The sequence below is a fragment of the Macaca fascicularis genome, chromosome 16 (assembly GCF_037993035.2).
Source record: "Macaca fascicularis isolate 582-1 chromosome 16, T2T-MFA8v1.1".
NCBI lineage: Eukaryota > Metazoa > Chordata > Mammalia > Primates > Cercopithecidae > Macaca > Macaca fascicularis.
The window spans coordinates 62,693,821-62,715,817 of record NC_088390.1 but is presented as its reverse complement, the minus strand read 5'-3'; the positions used below and the strand labels follow the sequence as shown (position 1 = coordinate 62,715,817).

At 56.8% G+C, this 21,997-nt stretch overlaps 1 protein-coding gene across 4 annotated transcripts in view; it reads left to right on the top strand.

Annotated features, from left to right (window-relative positions):
* The first annotated feature begins 3,416 nt into the window (after positions 1–3,416).
* Positions 3,417–21,997, top strand: part of LOC141408816 (uncharacterized) — a 43,697-nt gene continuing 25,116 nt past the window's right edge. For all 4 annotated transcript variants that reach the window (XM_074019573.1, XM_074019572.1, XM_074019575.1 and 1 more), the window contains exons 1-2: positions 3,417–3,499; positions 3,612–3,765. In XM_074019573.1, coding sequence (XP_073875674.1) covers positions 3,470–3,499; positions 3,612–3,765 — 184 coding nt within the window. In that variant the 5' untranslated portion in view covers positions 3,417–3,469. The remainder of the gene's footprint in view (positions 3,500–3,611; positions 3,766–21,997) is intronic.

Below are 21,997 nucleotides of genomic sequence, written 5' to 3'. Positions count from 1 at the left end.
CTAGAGCATGTCAGAAATGCTCCCACCTTGGGGTCTGGAAGCTTTCCTCCAGAAATCCCCATGGCTTTCTTTCTCAAAGTCTAAGGTTTTGCTTACATAGCACTTTTGTATGAGGCCTTTCCTGACCCCTCTCTCTCTCTATATTTTTTGAGACGGGGTTTCACTCTTGTTGCCCAGGCTGGAGTGCAGTGGTGTGATCTCGACTCACCGCAACCTCTGCCTCCTGGGTTCAAGCTGTTCTCCTGCCTCAGCCTCCCGAGTAGCTGGGACTACAGGCACGTGCCACCACACCCAGCTAATTTTTTGTATTTTTGGTAGAGACAGGGTTTCACCATGTTGGCCAGTCTGGTCTCAAACTCCTGACCTGAGGTGATCCACCTGCCTCAGCCTCCCAAAGTGTTGGGATTACAGGCAAGCCCCCATGCCCAGCCTTGACCTCCCTATTTTGAATCGCAGCCCTCCCTGCAGTCTTCCTCCACTCCCTTATTCTGCATTACTGCTCCTTTCCCTCCAGGACATCATCTCCTACACCTGTAATGTACTTATTTATTTGGACTGTTAGTTAATATCTGCCTCCCTCACTGTAATCTAATATCATATTCACTGAAGTCCCCCAATGGAGTGAAGGATGTGCCATCCCCAAATATGCCAAATTGGCATAGTGATTATTTTGAGCTGAAACTATTGGAGAAATTGTAGTTTCAGAAAGGGTGAGCTGACCTGTCTTTTCCTGTATGCAGTAAGCCATAAAGATTCCTTTGGGAGGTCCCTTACCTGGTTTAGAAATTAGCTCTTGTCCTCACAGACTGGGAACTAAGGCTGCAACAGACCTGAATAAATAAACTTTCCAGGCTGGGTGCGGTGGCTTACACCTGTAATCCCAACACTTTGGGAGGCTGAGGTGTGTGGATCATCTGAGGTCAGGAGTTCGAGACCAGCCTGGCCAACATGGTGAAACTCCGTCTCTACTAAAAATACAAAAATTATCTAGGTGTGGTGGCAAGCACCTGTAATCCCAGCACTGTGGGAGGCTGAGGCCGGAGGATCACTTGTGGTCAGGACTTGAGATCTGCCTGGGCAACATGATGAAACCCCATCTCTACTAAAAATACAAAAAATTAGCCAGGCGTGATGGCACGCGCCTGTAGTCCCAGTTACTCAGGAGTCTGAGGCATGAGAATCGCTTGAACCCAGGAGGCAGAGGTTGCAGCGAGCCAAGATCTCACCACTGCACTCCAGCCTAGGCAACAGAACAAGACTCCGTCTCAAAAATAAATAAATAAATAAATAAATAAAAAAAAATATGACTCAAATGCATGTATGGATTAAACTGCTTTATTTACTATAAAGTCTGTACACATATGAGCAATAACTATTACCTCCTCTTTTATTAATGTATTCTTTCTGGCTTCCTGAAGGACGTCTTCACTGGGATGTTCTGCCAGGAACTTAAACCCCAGCCCTGGTCTCCCCTGTGTGGCCCCTGACTTCCCAGCTCTGCCAGTGGCACCACCATCCGCGTCGCTCATGCCTCCTGTTCTCCTTCCTTCCTAATTGCTCTGAAACCTCACCCATTTGCCCTATCCACTCCAGCTATCATGTACTCCAGCTATCATGTTCTTTTCCTGGACAGACTTCTGGTCAAGCTGCTGGCTTGCTCAAAGACCTTTGCTGGCCCCATGGCCTAAAGGGTTAAGTGAAACTTCCTACCTGGGCACTGGAGGACTTGGCCATGCTGCTCTCCCCTTCACAGTTGACCTAGACTTGGGACAAGCTGGATTCCTGAGAATCCGTGTTTCCTGCCCCCGTGCCTTTGCTCAGGCTGGTCCCTCCGCCCGCAGTGCCTGCCTTCGTCTCTGTTGGCCCCGGTACCGCCTGCCCTGTAAGGCTCAGTCGCGACATGGCTTGCTGCAGGAGGGCTTTCCCGATGCGTTTCGGGGCAGGCTCTCTCCATCTTTTGGAACCTTTATCACGATCTTCTATTCTGGGCGGTATCTGACGCCAAGCTGAGTATTGGATCATGTCATTTGAAGGCCATCCTATCGGACCGTAAGCTCTTTCAGGGCACGGGCTGCGTCTTGTCCCTTTCTATGTTCCTTGTAGCCTCAGCATAGGGCCCGGTTTCGCTCAACCTGAGGGTGACCTGGCATTTCAGGTTCAACGCAGAGCGGCCTGACAGGCACACTTCCTGCAATGGCCACAGGATGGCAGCACAGACCGGGTTTCGGCACCTAGACGCGCCTCCCGCACCCTCGCACTACTCAACATTTCTCGGCCCTAATGGGGTACTCGGTTCCCTGGAGATGTTGTGCAGGAAGGCCCTCTCTCTAGGGCTGGGGGCTTTAGGGCTGGGGAAGAGGCACCAGGGGCAGAGCCTCTGGACCCCACGTGGAGTCCTGTAATGAGTGCGTTTCCTCCCGTTCCCCGTAGTCCCTTTTCCAAGAGAGAACTCTCGTGCTCGCTTCGGCAGCACATATACCAAGAGAGAACTCGCGGGGGTGGGGGTGGGGCGGTGGGTAGGGGGGTAGAGGGGGTAGGAGGGTAGGGAGGTGGGGGTGGGGGAGGTGGGCGGGGCGCGTGTAGGAAGGAGCACTGGGGAGGGAGTCGGCGAGTTTGGGTCCTGGTTCTGTGCTGCGGTCCTGGGCTGGTGTGGTGTGTAACGGGAAAAGGCCTGTCACAAAGCGTGGCAAATGTGCTCGTGGCAGATGCCCACGAACGTTTGTCTCCCTGTTCTCTGGCCTCCACCTCCCCTGAAGTTTTCCCAAAGGCAAAATGATGGGTTGGACAAATATCCGAAGTGCAGCCACGTTCGCTGCGCATGGGGCAAGGTGGGGGGGGGGGTTTCTGGGGCCCCAGAGCGCTCTGCTCCCATCTCAAGGACCCCGCTTCTGGAGGCAGGGTTAACGCTCCATGTAGGCAGAGGAAACACCCCGGGTTTCTTAGGATTCTTGCTGTGTGACCTTGGGAAGTCCCTGCACGCCTCGGGCTGCAGCTGCCGCCTGTGAAAGTAGGTGCTGCACTTCCTGGATGGTGGAAGGTTACTAAGGTAACCACAAAGTGCCTGCTCAGCAGCAGCTGCCATCATCATCATAGTTATTATTATTAGGGTTTTGTCCTGTGCCAGCATTTGACAATTCTAACCTCACCTGGAGGCCCGCTAAAAGAGCAGGCGAGGGCTGGTGCTCGTTTAGGGATGCCTAAAACGTTTGCAGGGGGAGTAGGAGAAAGGAAGGACAAAGGATGTTCATGACGGTCAAAGACCTGGGTTTGGGACTTCCCGGGGTGAGGGGGTGCGGAGGGAGGGCCCCAGATCGCGCCTTCTCCCTGTAGGTCTGGTCCCGGGTCGCGGCGCGCGTGCGCAGGAGGAGGCCGTAGGCCCGGCCAGCAGAGGGCGCCGCGAGCACCACGCCCGGGCTGAGCTGTGCGGGGCCCTGCCTTGCTGCGCGGTGGGCATGCCGGCCTGGCTGCGATGGGAGAGGGCTACGCTGGGGAGCTGAGGGTAGGGGGAGCTGTCACTATTTTCAGTTGTTGGTCGGTGTCCTGTGTGGCATTGTGGGTTTGCCTGCAACCACCCCATATTCATTCATCTATTAATTCATTCATTCAACTAGCATGATCGAGCACCCACAAGTTTCAGCCACTGTGCTGGGAGTAAAGAGGGGAACGAGGTGCATGCCCGGAGAACCGCACCCACCATCCAAGTGACAGAGGTCAGCCCAGGACTGGGAGAGCTTGGAGGAGGGGCCGCCTACCTAGAGAGAACAGGTGAGCCAGACAGAAGGCAGGAAGCACGGAGAGTCCGCTCGCAGCTTGGCAATGTGGGGAGCTGAACAGAGCAAGAACTGTTTGGGATCATGCTCTCGAACACTGGCCTAGGGCCGGTGATGTCGAAGTCATGATGAATCCAGGGCTAAACTACAGCAGACACAGCGGCTGTCCCCAAGGGGGTTATAAATGCATGAGTGTGTGTGTGGGGGGGGGGGGTCGGGGGGAGGCTGGGGGGTGTAGGCAAATACCAGGACTGGAAGAAGTAGAGTCCTAGGATCTCGACCCTCCTAGGCCGGCAGGGGTGTCTTGCAGCCTCCCTGTGAAGGTAGGTGGGCTGTGTGGGGAAGGAGGGCCAGGTATGTGAGTGGGGGAGTGGACAGAGGGGTGGGGTAGGAACCAAGGGCAGCAGGGAGTCCAGGCGGGAGCCGTGGGCACGGGGATGGAGCAGACAGTCTGGTGGGAGAGTGAGGGGTGGGACGGACAGTGGGGAGAGGGTGGCAAAGCCTGCTTGAGCCTCTGAGCCTCAGTTATCTCAGAGGATGTTGGCATAACCCAGAGGACAGTGAGGACGGGGACAATGGGAAAAAGAATAAAGCGAAGACCATCTTGGTTCCATTATGAGGAGTAGAGTGCCCTGATCAAGGAGGTGATGATGCTTCCATGTGTCCTGGGCAGGTCAGAGAGCAGGACCTGAGAGCATTAGAACTGGTAGCAGCCCTTCAGGCCATCTTATCTGATTCCTTTCTCTTATATATGGGGAAACTGAGGCTCAGAGAAGGTAAGGAAAGGCTACTCCCCCAGAACAGAGTTCAGTTCTTAATGGCACTTTTTTTTTTGAGATAGCATCTGGCTCTGTTGCCCTGGCTGGAGTGCAGTGGCTCAGTCATGGTTCACTGCAGCCTCGACCTCCTGGGCTCAAGTGATCCTCTTGCATCAGCCTCCTGAGTAGCTGAGACTACAGATGCACGCCACCATGCCTGGCTAATTTTTAATTTTTTTGTAAATGGTGGGGGATCTCCCTATGTTGCCCAGGCTGGTCTCAAACTCCTAGGCTCTAGTGATCCTACAGCCTCAGCCTCCCAAAGTGCCAGGATTACAGGATCGAGCTGCCGTGCCCCGCCCTGGTGGCACATTTTAAAATGCAGAACACTGACTGATAGGAACTTTTCTGGAAAAGGTCAGTTGGAGATAAACCATGTCATTATCACCACCTCTGTTATCACCACTGAGTACTTAATGGGTACTAAGCACTTCACAACACCATCCCTGTCACAGGTGCAGCCCTGAGGTCAGTGATCCATCTTTTACAGAGGAGAAAATGGAGGTTCAGAGAGGTTACCTAAGAGACAGACAACACAGCTGGTAAGGGCTTGAGCTGGGATTCACATCCAGAGTGCCCTCCCGCCTACCCTGTGTGAGGGCCTCTGCCAGGGAACAGCCAGCGAGGCTGTTACAGGGTGAGGGGTTGTGCTGGGGGCAGGGAAGCACCTCCATCTGTGTGTATGCCTCAGGAGCCTGTGGGCAGAGGAGGCATCAATTTCATCTCAGAATGAGCTTTCCAGCCAGCAGAGCTGCCCAGTCACGCAGTGGGCTCTACTAAGGAGCAGAATGTGCTCTGCCTCCTCCCAGGACAGGCAGTGGCCCCCTGTTGCCCCAGAGCAAGAGCAGATGCTTTAACTTTTCAGATTCACCCAGCATTGGAGGCTCTGACTGGCTCAGCCCCCCTCTCTCTCCAGCTCTGCCTGACTTCCTCTCTCCATCACCCTCTGCATTCCTGCCGGTCAGTCCTTCTTTCAGCCACTTTCCGGTATACTCATCAGCTCTGGAACTTGGCACCTGTGGTTCTTCCACCCTGTTGGCTAGACAACCCATTCTCAGGCCACTGGAAGCCTTCCATGACACCCAACAAGGTCAAGTCGCTGCCCATATGTGCTGCTCAAGTGGCTTCTCTGCCCCTTCAAATATGCCTCATCACACCTTATGAATGATTGGGTAGTCAGTTCCACGAGAGCAGGACTGCTTTGCCTGTTCTCAGGTGTTTCTCCAGCACCTGGCACCGCACATCGTGTTGTGCTCAAAAAGAGTTTGCTGAAAGAATGAATAACGACTGAAGTTAAGAAAGAATGATGAAGTACTCAAGGCCAAATGCCTGGGGAACCGGACTTAAGTCAGTTGACCTTCACACCCCCTCCATCATCTTTTGGCCATAGTTCATGGTCTTTGATCAGTTCCCCAGGGTTAGAGATGCACAGCCACAGTTAGTAAACATTTAAGCTCTGTCAGGTGTTTTCTCACCGATCAAATAATAAGCAGGGGCCAGGCGTGGTGGCTCACTCCTGTAATCCCAGCACTTTGGGAGGCCTAGGTGGGTGGATCATCTGAGGTCAGGAGTTCGAAACCAGCCTGGCCAACATGGCTCCGTCTCTACTAAAAACACAAAACCCCGTCTCTACTAAAAACACAAAAATTAGCCGGCGTCGTGGGTACCTGTAATCCTGGCTACTCTGGAGGCTGAGACAGGAGAATCGCTTGAATCCGGGAGGCGGAGGTTCGGTGAGCCGAGATCGTGCCACTGCACTCCAGCCTGGGCAACAGAGCAAGACGCTGTCTCAAAAAAAAAAAAAAAAAAAAAAAAAAAAAGCAGGGACGAAGTGAAACTTTTTCAGTGGATACTAGCTTAAAGGCTTCAAGTCCTGCCTGGAATACTTTGTGCGCTGGTCGTTGCCACACCTGGCTGGAGCAGCAGGGCCTCTCTCGGAAGCCACGTGAGCTTTTTGCTCACCGGATCTGGGCTCCCAGCTGCGCTTCCAGAAATAGCCACCAGGTGGTGGCAGAAGCTAAGAGTCCGGGCTTAGGGCGAGCCGGCCAGCCCCGAACCACCGGCAGGGGGCGCTGCTTCTCCGCCAGGTGAGCGGGTGCAGCGGAGGTAGGCCGGATGTACCTGCTGGGCTAAGGGGGGCTGGGCCTGTCCCACCAGGAGTGGGTGGAGGGGAAGGTCCTAATAGTAGCAGGGAAGGAAGGCTGGGTGGCCTCTTTACTCTTCTTTGTACACTAGGAACTTGACCCCTACTTTATGGGATTTATGGGCAAACTGTGAAGGTCTGTAAGTCCTCTATTGCAGCCACTCAACGCTGCCCTTGTGGTGTGGGACAATCCGTGGGTGCATGGGGGTGGTTGTTCAGATGTCACAAAACGCAGCTGTCCCTCGGGTTCCATGGGGCTTTGGTTCCAGGACCTTCTACTTAATACCAAAATTCGCAGGTGCTCAAGTCCCTGCTATAAAATGGAGTAGTATTTGCATATAACCTATGCACACCTTCTGTTTACTTTAATTATCTCCGGATTACTCAGAAGACCTAATACGATGAAATGCTGTATAGATAGTTTTTTTTTTTTTTTTGAGATGGAGTCTCGCTCTGTCACCCTGGCTGGAGTGCAGTGGTGCGATCTCGGTTCACTGCAACCTCCGCCTCCCAGGTTCAAGCGATTCTCCTGCCTCAGCCTCTGGAGTAGCTAGGACTATAGGCACCCGCCACCATGCCCGGCTAATTTTTGTATTTTTAGTAGAGATGGTGTTTCACCATGTTGGCCAGGATGGTCTCGATCTCTTGACCTAGAGATCTGCCCGCCTCGGCCTCCCAAAGTGCTGGGGTTACAGGCGTGAGCCACCGTGCCCGGCTGCCATAGTTGTTATACTATATTGCTTAGGGAATCATCACAAGAAAAAAGTCTGTACATGTTTAGTACAGAAACAATTTTGTGTTTTGGAATATTGTCCATCTGTGGTTGATTGAATCCGTGGATATGGAGGATCAACTGTATTGTTCTTCTTCCTTTATTTTTTTGGACAGAGTTTCGCTCTTGTTGTCCAGGCTGGAGTGCAATGGTGCGATCTTGGCTTACCGCAACCTTTACCTCCTGGGTTCAAGCGATTCTCTTGCCTCAGCCTCCTGAGTAACTGGGGTTATAGACATGCATCACCACGCCCGGCTAATTTTGTATTTTTAGTAGAGATGAGGTTTCACCATTTTGGTCAGGCTGGTCTCGAATTCCTGACCTCAAGTGATCCACCCACCTTGGCCTCCCAAAGTGTTGGGATTACAGGCGTGAGCCACTACGCCTGGCTGTCTTCTTCCTTCCTTTCTATTTTTTTTAAAGACAAGATCCTATTCTATTACCCAGGCTGGAGTGCAGTGGCACAATCATAGCTCACTGCACCTTCGAATTCCGGGGCTCAAATGATTCTCCCACTTCAGTCTCCTCAGTAGGTGGGACTATAGGCACACACCACCATGCCTGGCTAATTAAACATTTTCTTGTTGTTGTTGTTGTTGAGATAGGGTCTTGCTTTCTTGCCCAGGCTGGTCTCAAACTCCTGGCTTCAAGTGATCCTCCTGCCTTGGCATCTCAAGGTGTTGAGATTACAGGCACGAGCCACTGCACCCAGCCTGTTCTTTTGATTTTTAAAAGAACTACCTAAAAATGTGAAAATCATTCATAGCTCTTGGGGCCGCACAAGACAGGCGGGGGGCTCTGACTAGGTAAAGTCTCACACCAATGCCTGACCCATAAAAGGTGCCCAATTCATGGCAGGTGTTGCCAGCCCACCCAGGAGCTCACAGCCAGGGCTCCATGGCTCCACTGTCCTGCCACCCCTGGAGTGGGGGGTGGGATGGGGGGTGGGACTCTGTCCTTCCGATTGTGGCCCCTGGCTCTCTTCCACTTTGTAGAAAGCACTCAGTGAAGGTTAGCTGTCATCTGTCCTCCCTGGCTGCATGTCCACGCCTGCAGGCCTCTGCTCTTGCAGTTCCTCCTCCTGGTGAATCCCCTGTCCTTGACATCTTTCAAGGAACCACCACCACAATCAAGACAGAGAACATTCCCTACACCCCAAACATGTCCCTCGTGCCCCTTCCCAGTCGACCTTGACTTACAAAAAAAATCTCCCAATTACCAAGTGCTTGCAGGGTGTCAGGCGCCACGGAGGCCCTTGGCCAGTTGGTCTCACTGAAGCCTCTGGGACCTGGTGATGCGAGGGCAGTTGTTACAGGTGGTACCTTAGGGCTGAGGGCTCTGAGGCCACGATGGGCAGGAGGCAGAGCTGGGACCTGAATCCAGGCGCATCCCTTAGCCACTCTCCTGCTCTGCCTGTCCCCCAGCCCTTCGTGTTCCTAGGGCCACGTTGCTCACACCTCCTTTACTCCTGGCTAATCTGGGTGTGGCCTGGGACCCACAGCCTTGGCATCCGCTGGGAGCTGGTGGGAAATGCAGAGTGTCGGGCCAGATCCCACACTACCGAGTTAGCACCTGCTGTTCTGAGGCTCGGAAGCTCTGTCTTGAGGCGGGCTCTTCCTGGGAAGTGGTGGCCGTGTCTGCGTCCCCTTCCCTGCTCACTGTGAGCTCCTGCTGGGCAGGTGCTCAGCCCTCTGGTGCTCACTTCGGGGCCTGGCCCTCGGCCCCCTGTGAATCAAAGTTAAATGAACAGATGAAGGGAAGGGCAGGTGGTCAGAGCTTTGCGTGAGGGTGTGGGGGTGCGGGGCTGTGGTGCTCAGGAGCCGGTGGGAGGAATGGGGCTGGGGCAGGGGGCCTCGTCACCTGTTTGGAGGTCTGGTTCTTCACTCACTCTAGGTGCTGCCCAAGTTGGCTCAGAGAGTCTGTGTTCATTTGCATACATTTGCGCGCACTTAGCCTATCTCTCTGGTGCACTAGGAGGCGCAGGCTGGACTGTGGAGGGGAGAGGGTGGACAGGACAGCAGGCTAGGGGTGTTGGGGGCTTTAGGGTTGCAGATGTCTTTCTTGGAGCAGGTCTGGAGTTTGAGCACCCATCCTCTTTGGGTGAGGGTAGAAGCCTGCTGGATCCTCCTGGCTCTAGGTGCCTGCTGGGGCTGGGCAGTTCCCACCTCCCTGGCTTCGCTCCTCAGTGGCCCTTTCCTGGAACGCCCTTTCCCCTGTGTCCCTGTGACAACCTTGTGATCTGGGTGCTGGTTACACAGGTGGCTTCTGCCTGTGAGAATTCACTGAGTTGTATAGCAATTACATGTGCATTTTCTGCATACAAAACGGAAAAAGACCAGCACTGACTTCCAGGAAGAGTCCCATGCCTACTCCACGGCTGGGAGCCCTCCCAGGGTGCCTCTCTTGCCCCTGCCCACCGTCTGCGGTGAAGGCCCTGGTCGATGTCAACTCGACTGAGTTTTATTTATTCACTCTCCTCTCCCCCGGACTGTGAGCCACCGGGGGCAGAACCAGGTCCTGTTCATTCTTGTGTCCCCTGACATGGGACCTGGCACAGGGCAGGTGCGGAACACATGGGTTCAACCTCACTGTCTCTGGGGTGCTCCCGGAGGCCTGAGGCGCTGACCACCTGAGGGGGGCATTTCTCCTTACTACCCCCACCCCAGGCACACAAAAGGCCAGCACCACAGTGCTCCTGCTGTGGGCCAGGGCTAGAAGTGGTACTCGACGGTCCCTGGGTGGGAGTGGGTGTGGGGCACGGCCACCCTCTGGTTCTCAGCGCCCTGCCCTCCCCTGTTCTCTCTAGCCCGGGTGGCACCTCCTCTTGTCTGTGGTTCATCCTCGGCCTTGAGGCCATCTGGGCCCCTGCTGAGTTCTTCTTCAGGCTTGGGGAGGGGGAGGCAGAGGCCTGGCTTCTCTGGATTGGGCCTGCATGCTGAGAGCCTCTGGGCCTGCCTGGCCTGGCCCTGCCTCATCCCTGCCAGCCCCTCCCTGCCCTGCAAGTTGGGGCCTCCCTGCCGCCGAGTCACAGAGACCTGTAAGCGGGCACACAGCCCCCTCCCCACCATCTGGAACTTGGCAGAGAAGGACTCTGGGCAATGGCCTGCCTCTCTGGCCTCAATTTCCCTTTTTGGTAAATTGGGAAAACAATTCAGGGAGCTGCCAGCTCAGATCAGTCAGAGGGTGTGGGAGACCTCAGGACCCAGGAGTGCGCAGAGCAAAGGCCTGCTGGGTGTGTGTGGGGTTCGTGAGGGCGCCCCTCAGCTGGGCCGGGATCTGCACGGTGGGGCAGGTGAGGGGGTGGGAACCTTGTCGGGGAGAGCACGGGAAAGTCAGCGCCTGAGTTTCGGCCCAACTTGATCCTAACTGGCTGCAGGCCCATCCCTCCTGGGCCTCACTTTACTTTTTTGTAAAGGGGGTCCTGGGTGAGATTGTCCTTCAGCCCACATGAGCTCCAAGGCTGGCTGAATGCCTTGCTTTGTTTGACCCGCACAGGGTGTTATTTTGGAATTAGTTTCCAAATTTGAAGCATCAGGAGGCTTCCCATACAAACCCAGAGTTCCAGCTTCCTGGGTGCAAAGTGAGGAGATCTGGCCTCCTGGGATTCTCTGTTTGCAGGCGGCCAGTGGCACAGTGGCGGGAGAAGGGGCCTCCGTTCCCCCTGCCCCAGGGCTGACCCTCCTACCGTCCATACCCTAGAGGCCCCGCCCTGCCTAGGACCCTCAGTTGCTGGCCACCCAGCCCCAGCCCGGTCCTCTGGTGTCTGGTGCACCTGCGTGGGCAGGCTTCTTCTGTTTTGCCACCTTGCAGCTTCCGAGGGCAGGTCTGGATCAGATTGGCATTAGCTCATGTGCTTATCCAGAGCACACAAAGCAGAGATCTAGGTCTCGGCATTTCCTGGGGGTGTCCGGAGCCGTGGTCAGGGCCCAGAGACCGTGTCTGTGTGTGGGGTGCTGAGTTGCTCCTGCTGGGGTTCAGTCCTTTCCTTCTTGCTTCACTGGCCCCCATTCCATGTCTCAGCCTGGTCGCAAGGCCCTCGGGGACTGGACCCTGCTGTCCCTCTCTCTCTCCGTCTTTTTTTGAGTGAGCCTCTTGTTTATTGACCTTGAGACGGGGAAGCTCTCGCCCTGTGTGGGAGGCCTGCGGGGCTCCAGAGCCCCGGTTTCTTCCTCGCTTGAACAGAGGTGGTCTGGAGTGCTGAGTGGTGCGGCCCTGGCTCCGTGTTGAATTAATGGCTGGGTAGGACGGAACCCTGGACTCCTGCCCCTGGCCTGCGTTCTTCCTGTGGTTCCAGGTTCAGAACAGCAAATGGCAGGGCCCCTGGCTCTGAGGCCGAGGGTTTAAGGAGCTGGTGATGTGGGGAATGTGGGTTTGAAAGCCCTGGGCCCAGACAACAGGATGAGTCCAAGCAGCGATTCCAAGTCTGCCACAGGGACCCGCCCGATGCCAGAGGCCCCTACAGGGAAGCCCCTCCTCTGCCCCATCACATCCGCCCCTGAAATCGCGGCTGAAAAACCGCACTGGAATTCCTGAGGGTCAGTGCTGAAGCGGTCCCAAACTGAGGAGGCCACTTTGCATGGAGACAGAGGAGGGGGCCACGGGGTAGGGGGACAGGAAAGGCCATTGCAGCAGGGCCCAGAGAGGGACTGACCCAGGCTGAGCAGGAGTCCCAAGGAAGGGCCCAGGTGCTGCCTGCCACCAGGACCCCCGCATCACAGAGTCACAGAGGCCTCTCTTGCAACAAGAAAGCTTGCACATTCCAGATGATGGCATCATTTTTGGGCAGGAGGGAGGGGAGGCAGAGCGTGTTCCCCACTCTCACTTTCCCAGACGTCACAGGGACCCAGACTCCCTGTGTCTCTCATAGCCCGAGGGACACAGACCCTGTCAGGGAAGGGCCATGTGGCCGCGGGGCAGGAGCACCTGTGCGAGGCTGGGACCACCAAGCGCTGGTGGCAGCATAGACCCGGGGAGCTCTGTGCACAGCAGGGCCACCAGCAGAGCCAGGGCAAAGGTCTTCACGGTGTGGGAACTGCTTGTTGGCGCTCTCTCTGGCCAGCCTGGCAAGTGGTCCCCTCCCCCGCCCCACCGTCTCTTGGCCTCACCTTCCTCCCTCCCCGTGGAAGGCCCACACTCCCGTGTTCCTGGTGGCAGTGCCTGGCCACAATCTCAAGTCCCCTTCCTTTCTTCCCTACCTGCGCCCCCCGCCCCCAATTCAAGCCTCAGTGTCTCCACCCTCCCCAAGCCATCCCTGCCCCATCAACGAGGACCAGCTCTGTGCCCCGATGACCTGCCGGCCTCCTGAGCCCGGCTGTGCGCTGACTGCCAGGCCAGCCTCTGTCCTGCCTCCCCCACTTTCAGCTCAGTGCCTGTCATGCCGAGGCTGTGACGGGGACCTGGGAGCAGGAGGCAACAGGGGATTCCTTGGTCTGTGGCTCTCATCAGTGCTGGGAGAAGGAGAAAGGACCCGGCCATTCCTGACCACAGCCCTGGGCTCCTGCACTCAGCCTGGCACTCACTGCATGCCAGCCCCAGGCAGGGCAGTAGAGCCACCCGGAAGAGTACCGAGCCCTTCCAGCCAGAGCTCAAGGCCGGGTCACGACTGCCGGCTCAGTGCCCAACTCCTCCACCGCTCAGCATCCACCTGCCCAGCTCATGTGAGGCAGGACGAAACAAAGGAGGCCCCTGGGAGACTGCACAGGCCAGCTCCTGATGCTATACAGATGGGGAAACTGAGGCCCAGAGGGGGGCAGTGACTTGTCCAAATTCATGGGCCCAGACCTGCAGTCCTGGGCCTCTCTCCCGGGTGGCCTGAGTTAGGCCGTGGTGCCATCAGTCCCGAAGGTTGGGACACCCACAGCAGTGCCTGACTTGTTGGGGCCCAGCCCCCAGACCCCTTTGAGCAGCAAGGGAGCCTGCCCTGCCCCCAGCATCTCCCCGGCCTGACTGAGTTTCCCAGAGCCAGCAGAAAGGCAGGGCCAGTGCAGGTCTGAATTCGCCCGGGGATCTGGGAGTCCCAGCCGGCTCACCCTGCCCTCAGGCCCTGGGAGCGGGAAGTGAGCCTCCCCACCCCAAATCCTCCGCCTTCCCTGCCACCCACGCCTTCAGCCCGGGGCCCAAACATGGCAGGGAGCCAGGCCCTTCACCCCCCTCCTTGGTAACCGAGGCCAACACCCATCACTGGCGACTGTTTGTCCTGCCAACGCTGCACCACAACCTGAGCCCCCACGCCCTGCCGCAGCTGGGAGAAGCCTGGCTGGGGGAGGGGATGTGGCTGGGGCAGCCGGAACCTGTGGGCCTGGGGACCCTTCCCCTCCACGCCAGTCCCCCAGGAGCTTCTGAGTGAGCACAGGGCAGCCAGGGCTGTTGTCTCAGCACCTTTGACTGTGGGGCCCCCAACCTCAGCCTCTGCTCCACCCCTAAGACTGTGCGCCTGGAAGGTGGAGGAGGGCTGGCTGGGGTGAGAGGGTCTGTGCTGGAACTACAGCAGAGAAACAGCAGAGGGAGAAAGTTCTCTCTGGCCAGCTGGGCGGTGGGAGGGCTCAGGGAGGGAGGCCTCTGGGCCCTTTCTTTGCAGGCCGGGAGGGATAGGAGATTCTACCAGCGCCAGGCCCGGGGGGCTCTGCCTCCTGATCCCCAAAGTCTGGGTGGGCACTCTGAGGCACTCCAGCATCGTGTCTGGGGGCTGGCTGGGTGGGCAAGGTGGTGGATGTCAGGGCCTGGGGAGGCTGGGGTAAGGTGGCACTGGGAGGGGACCGGCAGTTTTTCTGGCCTTCACTGGCCTGTGGTTTCCACGGTGCAGGGCGTGGGACCGTGGGGCGATGGAGTAAGGAGGATGGAGTCTGTCCCTGGGAAGCCTCTTGTCTGAGGGGAGACATACCCCGAGCCTTCAGGGACTGCCTAGTCGGAGCGGAGACACAGCCCTCATCCTGGGGAGTTTGGAATAGCCATACTGGGGCCAGGGACAGAGGACAATGGAGTCACCCCGCTCTGCATGGAGCACGGGACCACCCAGCCTCACGGGGCTGGGCAGATGCTTCTGTTTCTTCTGCATGGAGCATGCGATCACCTGGCCTCACGGGTCTGGGCAGACGCTTCTGTTTCTTAGGAAGAGGTGGGATTGGAGGGTCTGTTTGCTTCTCAAATGCTTCCCGGGAACCTCCTCCCCCACCGCAGCCCTGCACTGTGGGCAGGAACGTCACTAGCCCCCTTTTACGGATGAGGAAACTGAGGCTCAGGCATCTGGGAGAATGTGCTGTGGGGAGCACCCCCGGCCAGAGCCGTGCTGGTTCCCTCCAGACAGTGCAGGAGAAAGGCAGGCCCCACAGAGTCCCTGCTGTTCCCCTAAGTCTTGAGGCTGGGGGGGCTGTCTTTACTCTCAGTCTCCCCCATCCAGGACCTGTCCCCTGGTTCAATCCCAGGCAGACCGGCGGGGAGGGTGGAGTGGGAGACTCGGTTCTGCTGAGGCTGCAGCTTCCCCGGCCCACCTAGGCTGAGTCAGGACGAGGCAGGAGCCGAGGGCGGCAGCTTTCCCAGGGCCAGCCCGGGCGGTGTCCACATTCCTCACTTGCAGGGTGTGTCTGGGCTTGGCTGAGCCAGGTGTGCTGTTTCCCACCCAGTCCCCCCGCCTGCAGCTGAGCCAGCTCAGTGCTCGGGCCTTGTAAGGAAGCTTCTGGCAGCCACCAGGAACGGGGTGTGGGAACTGCTTGGCTTGCATGTCCTTGCCGGGTGGGGTGCAGGCTGGGGGGGTCAGCCTGCTAGAGCCCAAGCTCCCACAGTGGCCAGGGCAATTGGGGTGCCCACTCCTCATGCCCTCTTCACGCTCTGCTCTTGCGTCTGCAGCTGGAGAGCTAGAGGCCGAGGCCCAGACAGTCTGTGGTTTGGGGCTTTGGTCTTGGTCATTGCTCACCACTGCCCTTCACCCCAGTAGATGCTGGAGGCGGAATGAAGGATGTTCTGAGACCTAAGGTGGCGGTGAGGGCCCCACAGTGGCCAGAAAGCAGCAGAGGGACACATTCTGTTTGCTGCCTCCAGCCTTTAAGGGAGGCCTTTGTCCTAAGCAGCTTGGAGCTCGGTGCCAGATGGGGCCCTGAGGCAGAGGCTGTGAGTGCGGCCTTCTGCCCATGGGGTCCCCATCTCCGGGGGCTGCTGCTGACACCTTGCCACTTGGCCCTGCCTCCCCCACATCCCAGCTGGGCTGTCTGCACTGACACCTGGGGCTGGAAGGGGTCTATGTGGGGTTGGCCAAGGTCAGTCCTTGCCATTTACTGCAGTGAAATTCTTCCCACGACCCACTTCTCTTTGGGCCACGGTTTTCTTTCCTGGAAAGCAGGGGTAGGAACTCCCTTTCCCAATGTCCCTGGGTTATTTTTGTTTTTTACCTAATTAAATTTTTTTTTTTTTTTTTTGTGATTTTTGAGATAGGGCCTCACTCTGTTGCCCAGGCTGGAGTGCAGTGACGCCATCACAGCTCATGCAGGCTTGACCTCCTGGGCTCAAGCGATTCTCCCACCCCAGCCTCCTGAGTAGCTGGGATCACAGGTGCGCACCACCAAGCCTAGCTGAATGTCCCTGGGTTCTTGGTGAAAGGAATGTGACCGTAAGACTGAGGATGTGTGTTGGGAGCTGCGATGAGCTGTGCTGGGACCTGCATCTTCCCCACGACGGGACCCCCCAACTTAGTGCTGTAGCTTCTCCATTGCTCTCTGTGGGTCTGGCAGGGCCCCTGGCTGGTGACTGGGGAAGGAAACTTCAAGTTTGGGATTTAGGGACCTCGGTCACTGTTCAAGCTCTTCCTGGAGGGCTACTGGCAGGGCCAGCATCTCAATCACACCAACAACCACCCATGGGGGGCCTCCTTGCCTCCCTGTCGCCCAGTTCTGAGGCCTCAGCATTTCTGAGCACAGCCCAGGGCTGGTCCCCTCTGTCATGCCTCGCAGTAGGCAGGGCCGAGCTGTTTCCTGGGAACCTGTGACGGGCCCAGGGCGGGCCCAGGGTGGCTTGGTCTGCAGAAATCACTTCCCAAGCCTTGGTGGGAACCAGCAGTTCCTGGCCCTGGGCCCAGGGTGGGCGTGGGAATTCTGTCCTGTGGGGAGGTCAGGAAGGGTGACAGTAGGGCTGTGGGAGCAGAGGCTGAGGGATGAGGTGGGACACTGGTCCTAGGCGTCTAGTGTAGCCTCCACGGTGAGGGCAGCAGGCTGAGCTCCGGGCAGCTGAGTTGGGGGGCAGGGACCAGAGCAGGTGCAGCCCCCTGGCCCCACCTGGCCCCTCGAAGAGCAGTGGTGGGCAAGCCTGGCCGAGGTGTCCCAGGCTGGGGCAGAGACCCCTTGGCTCCTCTTTCTGGGGGCGACTCCCCACTTCCCCAGCTTTCTTTGGGCGAGCCCTGGGGCTGGCTCTGGGGTGCCCCGTTCCAGGGACTCTCTGGGGACCTTGGCTGCTTTCCCTGCTTCTCTAACCAGGGCCTTGTGGCAAGAGGGTAGAACTTTGTCCTGGCTGTTGGTGCTGCCTGCAGTGGAAGGAAGTGCCTCAGCTCCTGAAAATCCTGCTCTGTGTCTGTGTCCTGTGGTTGAGGATGGCTCCGTGTGTGTGTGTGCACATATGTGTGTTGATGGCATGTGTGTGTGTGCGTGTGTGAGGGCATATGTGTTGGTGGCATATGTGTGTGCGTTCATATGTGTTGGTGGGGTTTGTGTGTGTGTGTGCATGTGTGCTGATAGCGTGTGTGTGCGTGTATGTGGGCATATGTGTTGGTGGGGTTTCTGTGTGTGTGTGCACGCATGTGTTGTTGAGGTGTGTGTGCAGTGTGTGTGTGTGTGCATGCATGTGTGTATTGGGGTGTGTGGATGTGGATTCGCGTGTGTTGGTGGGGTGTGTGTTTGTGTATGTGTGTATGTATGTTGGTTGGTGTTTGTGTGTGTGCATGCATGTATGTGCATTGGTGGGGTGTGTGTTGGTGGAGTGTGTGTATGTGTGTGTGCATGTGTGTTGGTGAGGTGTGTGTTTGTGTATGTGCATGTGTGTTGGTGTTTGTGTGTGTGTGCATGCATGTGTATGTTGGTGGTGTGTGTGTGTGTGTTGGTGGGGTGTGTGTGTGTGTTGGTGGGGTGTGTGTGTGTGTTGGTGGGGTGTGTGTGTATGTTGGTGGTGTGTGTTGGTGGGGTGTGTGTGTGTTGGTGGGGTGTGTGTGTATGTTGGGGTGTGTGTGTGTGTTGGTGGGGTGTGTGTGTGTTGGTGGGGTGTGTATGTGTGTTGGTGGTGTGTGTGTGTATGTTGGTGTGTGTGTGTGTGTTGGTGGTGTGTGTGTGTTGGTGGTGTGTGTGTGTATGTTGGTGGTGTGTGTATGTTGGTGGGGTGTGTGTGTATGTTGGTGGGGTGTGTGTGTGTTGGTGGGGTGTGTGTGTGTTGGTGGGGTGTGTGTGTTGGGTGTTGGTGGGGTGTGTGTGTGTTGGTGTGTGTGTATTGGTGGGGTGTGTGTGTTGGTGGGGTGTGTGTTGGTGGGGTGTGTGTGTGTGTTGGTGGGGTGTGTGTGTGTTGGTGGGGTGTGTGTGTTGGTGGGGTGTGTGTGTGTTGGTGGGGTGTGTGTGTTGGTGGGGTGTGTGTGTGTGTTGGTGGGGTGTGTATGTGTTGGTGGGTGTGTGTGTGTGTTGGTGGGGTGTGTGTGTGTTGGTGGGGTGTGTGTGTTGGGGTGTGTGTGTGTTGGTGGGGTGTGTGTTGGTGGGGTGTGTGTGTGTTGGTGGTGTGTGTGTGTTGGTGGGGTGTGTGTGTTGGTGGGGTGTGTGTGTTGGTGGGGTGTGTGTGTGTTGGTGGGGTGTGTGTGTTGGTGGTGTGTGTGTGTGTTGGTGGTGTGTATGTGTATGTTGGTGGGGTGTGTGTGTGTTGGTGGGGTGTGTGTGTGTTGGTGGGGTGTGTGTGTTGGGGTGTGTGTGTGTGTTGGTGGGGTGTGTGTGTTGGTGGTGTGTGTGTATGTTGGTGGTGTGTGTGTGTGTTGGTGGGGTGTGTGTGTGTGTTGGTGGGGTGTGTGTGTGTTGGTGAGGTGTGTGTGTATGTTGGTGGGGTGTGTGTGTGTTGGTGAGGTGTGTGTGTATGTTGGTGGGGTGTGTGTGTGTTGGTGGGGTGTGTGTGTGTTGGTGTGTGTGTGTTGGTGGTGTGTGTGTGTTGGTGGGGTGTGTGTTGGTGGTGTGTGTGTGTTGGTGGGGTGTGTGTGTTGGTGGTGTGTGTGTGTTGGTGGGGTGTGTGTGTGTTGGTGGGGTGTGTGTGTTGGTGGTGTGTGTGTGTGTTGGTGGTGTGTGTGTATGTTGGTGGTGTGTATGTGTATGTTGGTGGGGTGTGTGTGTGTGTTGGTGGGGTGTGTGTGTGTTGGTGGGGTGTGTGTGTTGGGGTGTGTGTGTGTTGGTGGGGTGTGTGTGTTGGTGGTGTGTGTGTGTATGTTGGTGGTGTGTGTGTGTGTTGGTGGGGTGTGTGTGTGTGTTGGTGGGGTGTGTGTGTGTTGGTGAGGTGTGTGTGTATGTTGGTGGGGTGTGTGTGTGTTGGTGGTGTGTGTGTGTGTTGGTGGGGTGTGTGTGTGTTGGTGGTGTGTGTGTGTATGTTGGTGGTGTGTGTGTGTATGTTGGTGGTGTGTGTGTGTGTTGGTGTGTGTGTGTATGTTGGTGGGGTGTGTGTGTGTGTTGGTGGGGTGTGTGTGTGTTGGTAGGGTGTGTGTGTTGGTGAGGTGTGTGTGTGTGTTGGTGAGGTGTGTGTGTGTTGGTGGTGTGTGTGTGTGTGTTGGTGAGGTGTGTGTGTGTGTGTTGGTGAGGTGTGTGTGTTGGTGTGTGTGTGTGTTGGTGAGGTGTGTGTGTGTTGGTGGTGTGTGTGTGTGTTGGTGAGGTGTGTGTGTTGGTGGTGTGTGTGTGTTGGTGGTGTGTGTGTGTGTGTTGGTGGGGGGTGTGTGTGTTGGTGGGGGGTGTGTGTGTGTTGGTAGGGTGTGTGTGTTGGTGAGGTGTGTGTGTGTTGGTGAGGTGTGTGTGTTGGTGGTGTGTGTGTGTGTGTGTTGGTAGGGTGTGTGTGTTGGTGAGGTGTGTGTGTGTTGGTGAGGTGTGTGTGTGTTGGTGGTGTGTGTGTGTGTTGGTGGTGTGTGTGTATGTTGGTGGGGTGTGTGTGTGTGTTGGTGGGGTGTGTGTGTGTTGGTGGTGTGTGTGTGTTGGTGGTGTGTGTGTGTGTTGGTGGGGTGTGTGTGTGTGTTGGTGGGGTGTGTGTGTGTTGGTGGGGTGTGTGTGTGTTGGGGTGTGTGTGTGTTGGGGTGTGTGTGTATGTTGGTGGGGTGTGTGTGTGTTGGTGGGGTGTGTGTGTGTTGGTGTGTGTGTGTGTTGGTGGGGTGTGTGTGTGTGTTGGTGGGGTGTGTGTGTTGGTGGGGTGTGTGCGTGCAGGTGTGTTGGTGGCGGAGGCACTTGTTTCTGTGGGGTGGGCTTCTGGACATCCGCACTGGGGTCCCTATAGAGTCTGAACCCTGAAGGATTCTGGGAGCTGGCACTGAGCGCTGGACCCAGGGCAGCCTGGGACCTCATGGGAACAGGTGAGAACAGGCTGGCACTGACTGGCGGGAGTGGCAGCAGCTGGAATGTGCGGGCTGCAGTAGCCCCACCCTACCTCACCCAGGAACGGGCCCTCATCGCAGAGCCAGAACCCAGCCCCTTTGCCCAGCTGTCCCAGCTCTGCCCCACCAGGCCTCCTGAGCCCCCGCTCCCTCCTGTGGGCCTCCCCCACTGCCCTTGCTCCTGGCTGGGCTGGAGCCAGCGGGCCAGCTGGGGAGGGCTGTCTGGGAGAAGCTGGCTCTGCTTCCTCAGGATCCCAGGTCTTGGTACTGTGTTTCCGGGTCTGCACAGACCGACCCTCTGTCACTTACAGGGGCCTCATTCTGACGAATCAGGGAAGAACGTGGCTGTACCTGTCGGGGGTTCCCCTAGACCAGTGGTGGGCTCCTGGGCCTTCTCTGCTCTTGGAATGGAGGCTGAGGGCCACCTGCCCTCCTGCAGGTTTTGGGTACAAGCTGTGCGCCTCTGCAGAGCACCTGTGTCCTCTCCTGTCCTGTGCAGTTAATCAGGGCTCCAGGTGGCTTTCAGGAGCAAGGCCCTGCTCCCTCGTGTGGCAAGCAGGGCCTCTCCCAGGCGGGCCCCTGTCCACCTCGTGAGGCCCAGCCCCCACCCCCTTCCTCTCCAGCCAGCTCCCCTGGCCCAGGACATCTCACGCTTCCCTGAGGGTACCCCCTGCCATGGCACGTGCCTATCACCCTGCCTGGAAGGCCGGCGTCCACTGTGTCTCCTGCTGTGCTGGGCCCGCTCAGATCCTTTCCTCAGCTGTTCTGCCTTGGGGCCGGGGCAGGGACCCCTCATGGGTACTCCCACAGGCCGACCTGTCCAGGCCTGCACGCTGTCTCGTGAGGTCCGGGAGCTCCCCACGATTAGGGCCTGCTCTGTGTCCCCTGTCATGTCCCCAGGCCAGGCCCTCCCACGAACGGGCTGGGAGTGAGAGGATGAGCTAGTGAGTGGGTGCAGGAGGCCCAGGGAGTTCCTCTGAGGCCCAGTCCCGGCCCCGACTCTGCTTCCTCAGTCCGGGAGGAATATCCCTCTACCCTGGGACTGGGGTCTCCTGGGAACATTCTAGAAATCTCTCTTGCAATCAGGGAGGATACAAGCCCCTCTTCTCTCCTGGTGAGGATGTAAGATTAACAGGCCAGAGTGGCAATGACATCTTTGTGTGAGTGTGTAAGGTGTGAACCCGTGAGAGGTTGTGTGAGTGTGAAAGTTTGCACAAGTGTGCCAGTGTGGACGCGACTCTGAGTGTGAGTGTGTGTGAGTATGGGGAAGTCTGTGAGCATGTGCTGCTGTGTGAGTCTGGGAGTGTCAGTGTATGTGTGTGAAAGTACATGTGAGCTGCACGTGAATGGGTGTGAGTCTTAGAGTGTGTGTGTGTCAGCCTGTGAGCATGCGCCTATGTGTGAATCTGGGAGTGTGAGTGTATGAGTTGTGTGTGAACGTGTGTGTGTGTCTTTGTGTGCACATGTGTCTGAGAGTGTCAATGTGTGTGTGTGGATGTGCATGTGAGCTATGTGTGAATGTGTGTATATGAGTCTTTGAGTGTGTGTGTATCGATCTGGGAGCATGTGCCTGTGTGTGAATCTGGGAGTGTGAGTATGAGTTGTGTGTGAACGTGTGTGTGTGAGTCTTTGTGTGTACATGTGTCTGAGAGTGTCAATGTGTGTGTGTGGATGTGCATGTGAGCTATGTGTGAATGTGTGTATATGAATCTTTGAGTGTATGTGTATCGATCTGGGAGCATGCGCCTGTGTGTGAATCTGGGAGTGTGAGTGTGCATGTGAACTGCGTGTGAATGTGTGTGTATGAGTCTTAGAGTGTGTGTGTGTCAGCCTGTGTGTGAATTTGGGAGTTTAAATGTTCGTATGAGCTATGTGTGAATGTGCGTGTATCAGTCTGTGTGTCTGAGAGTCTCAGTGTGTATATGT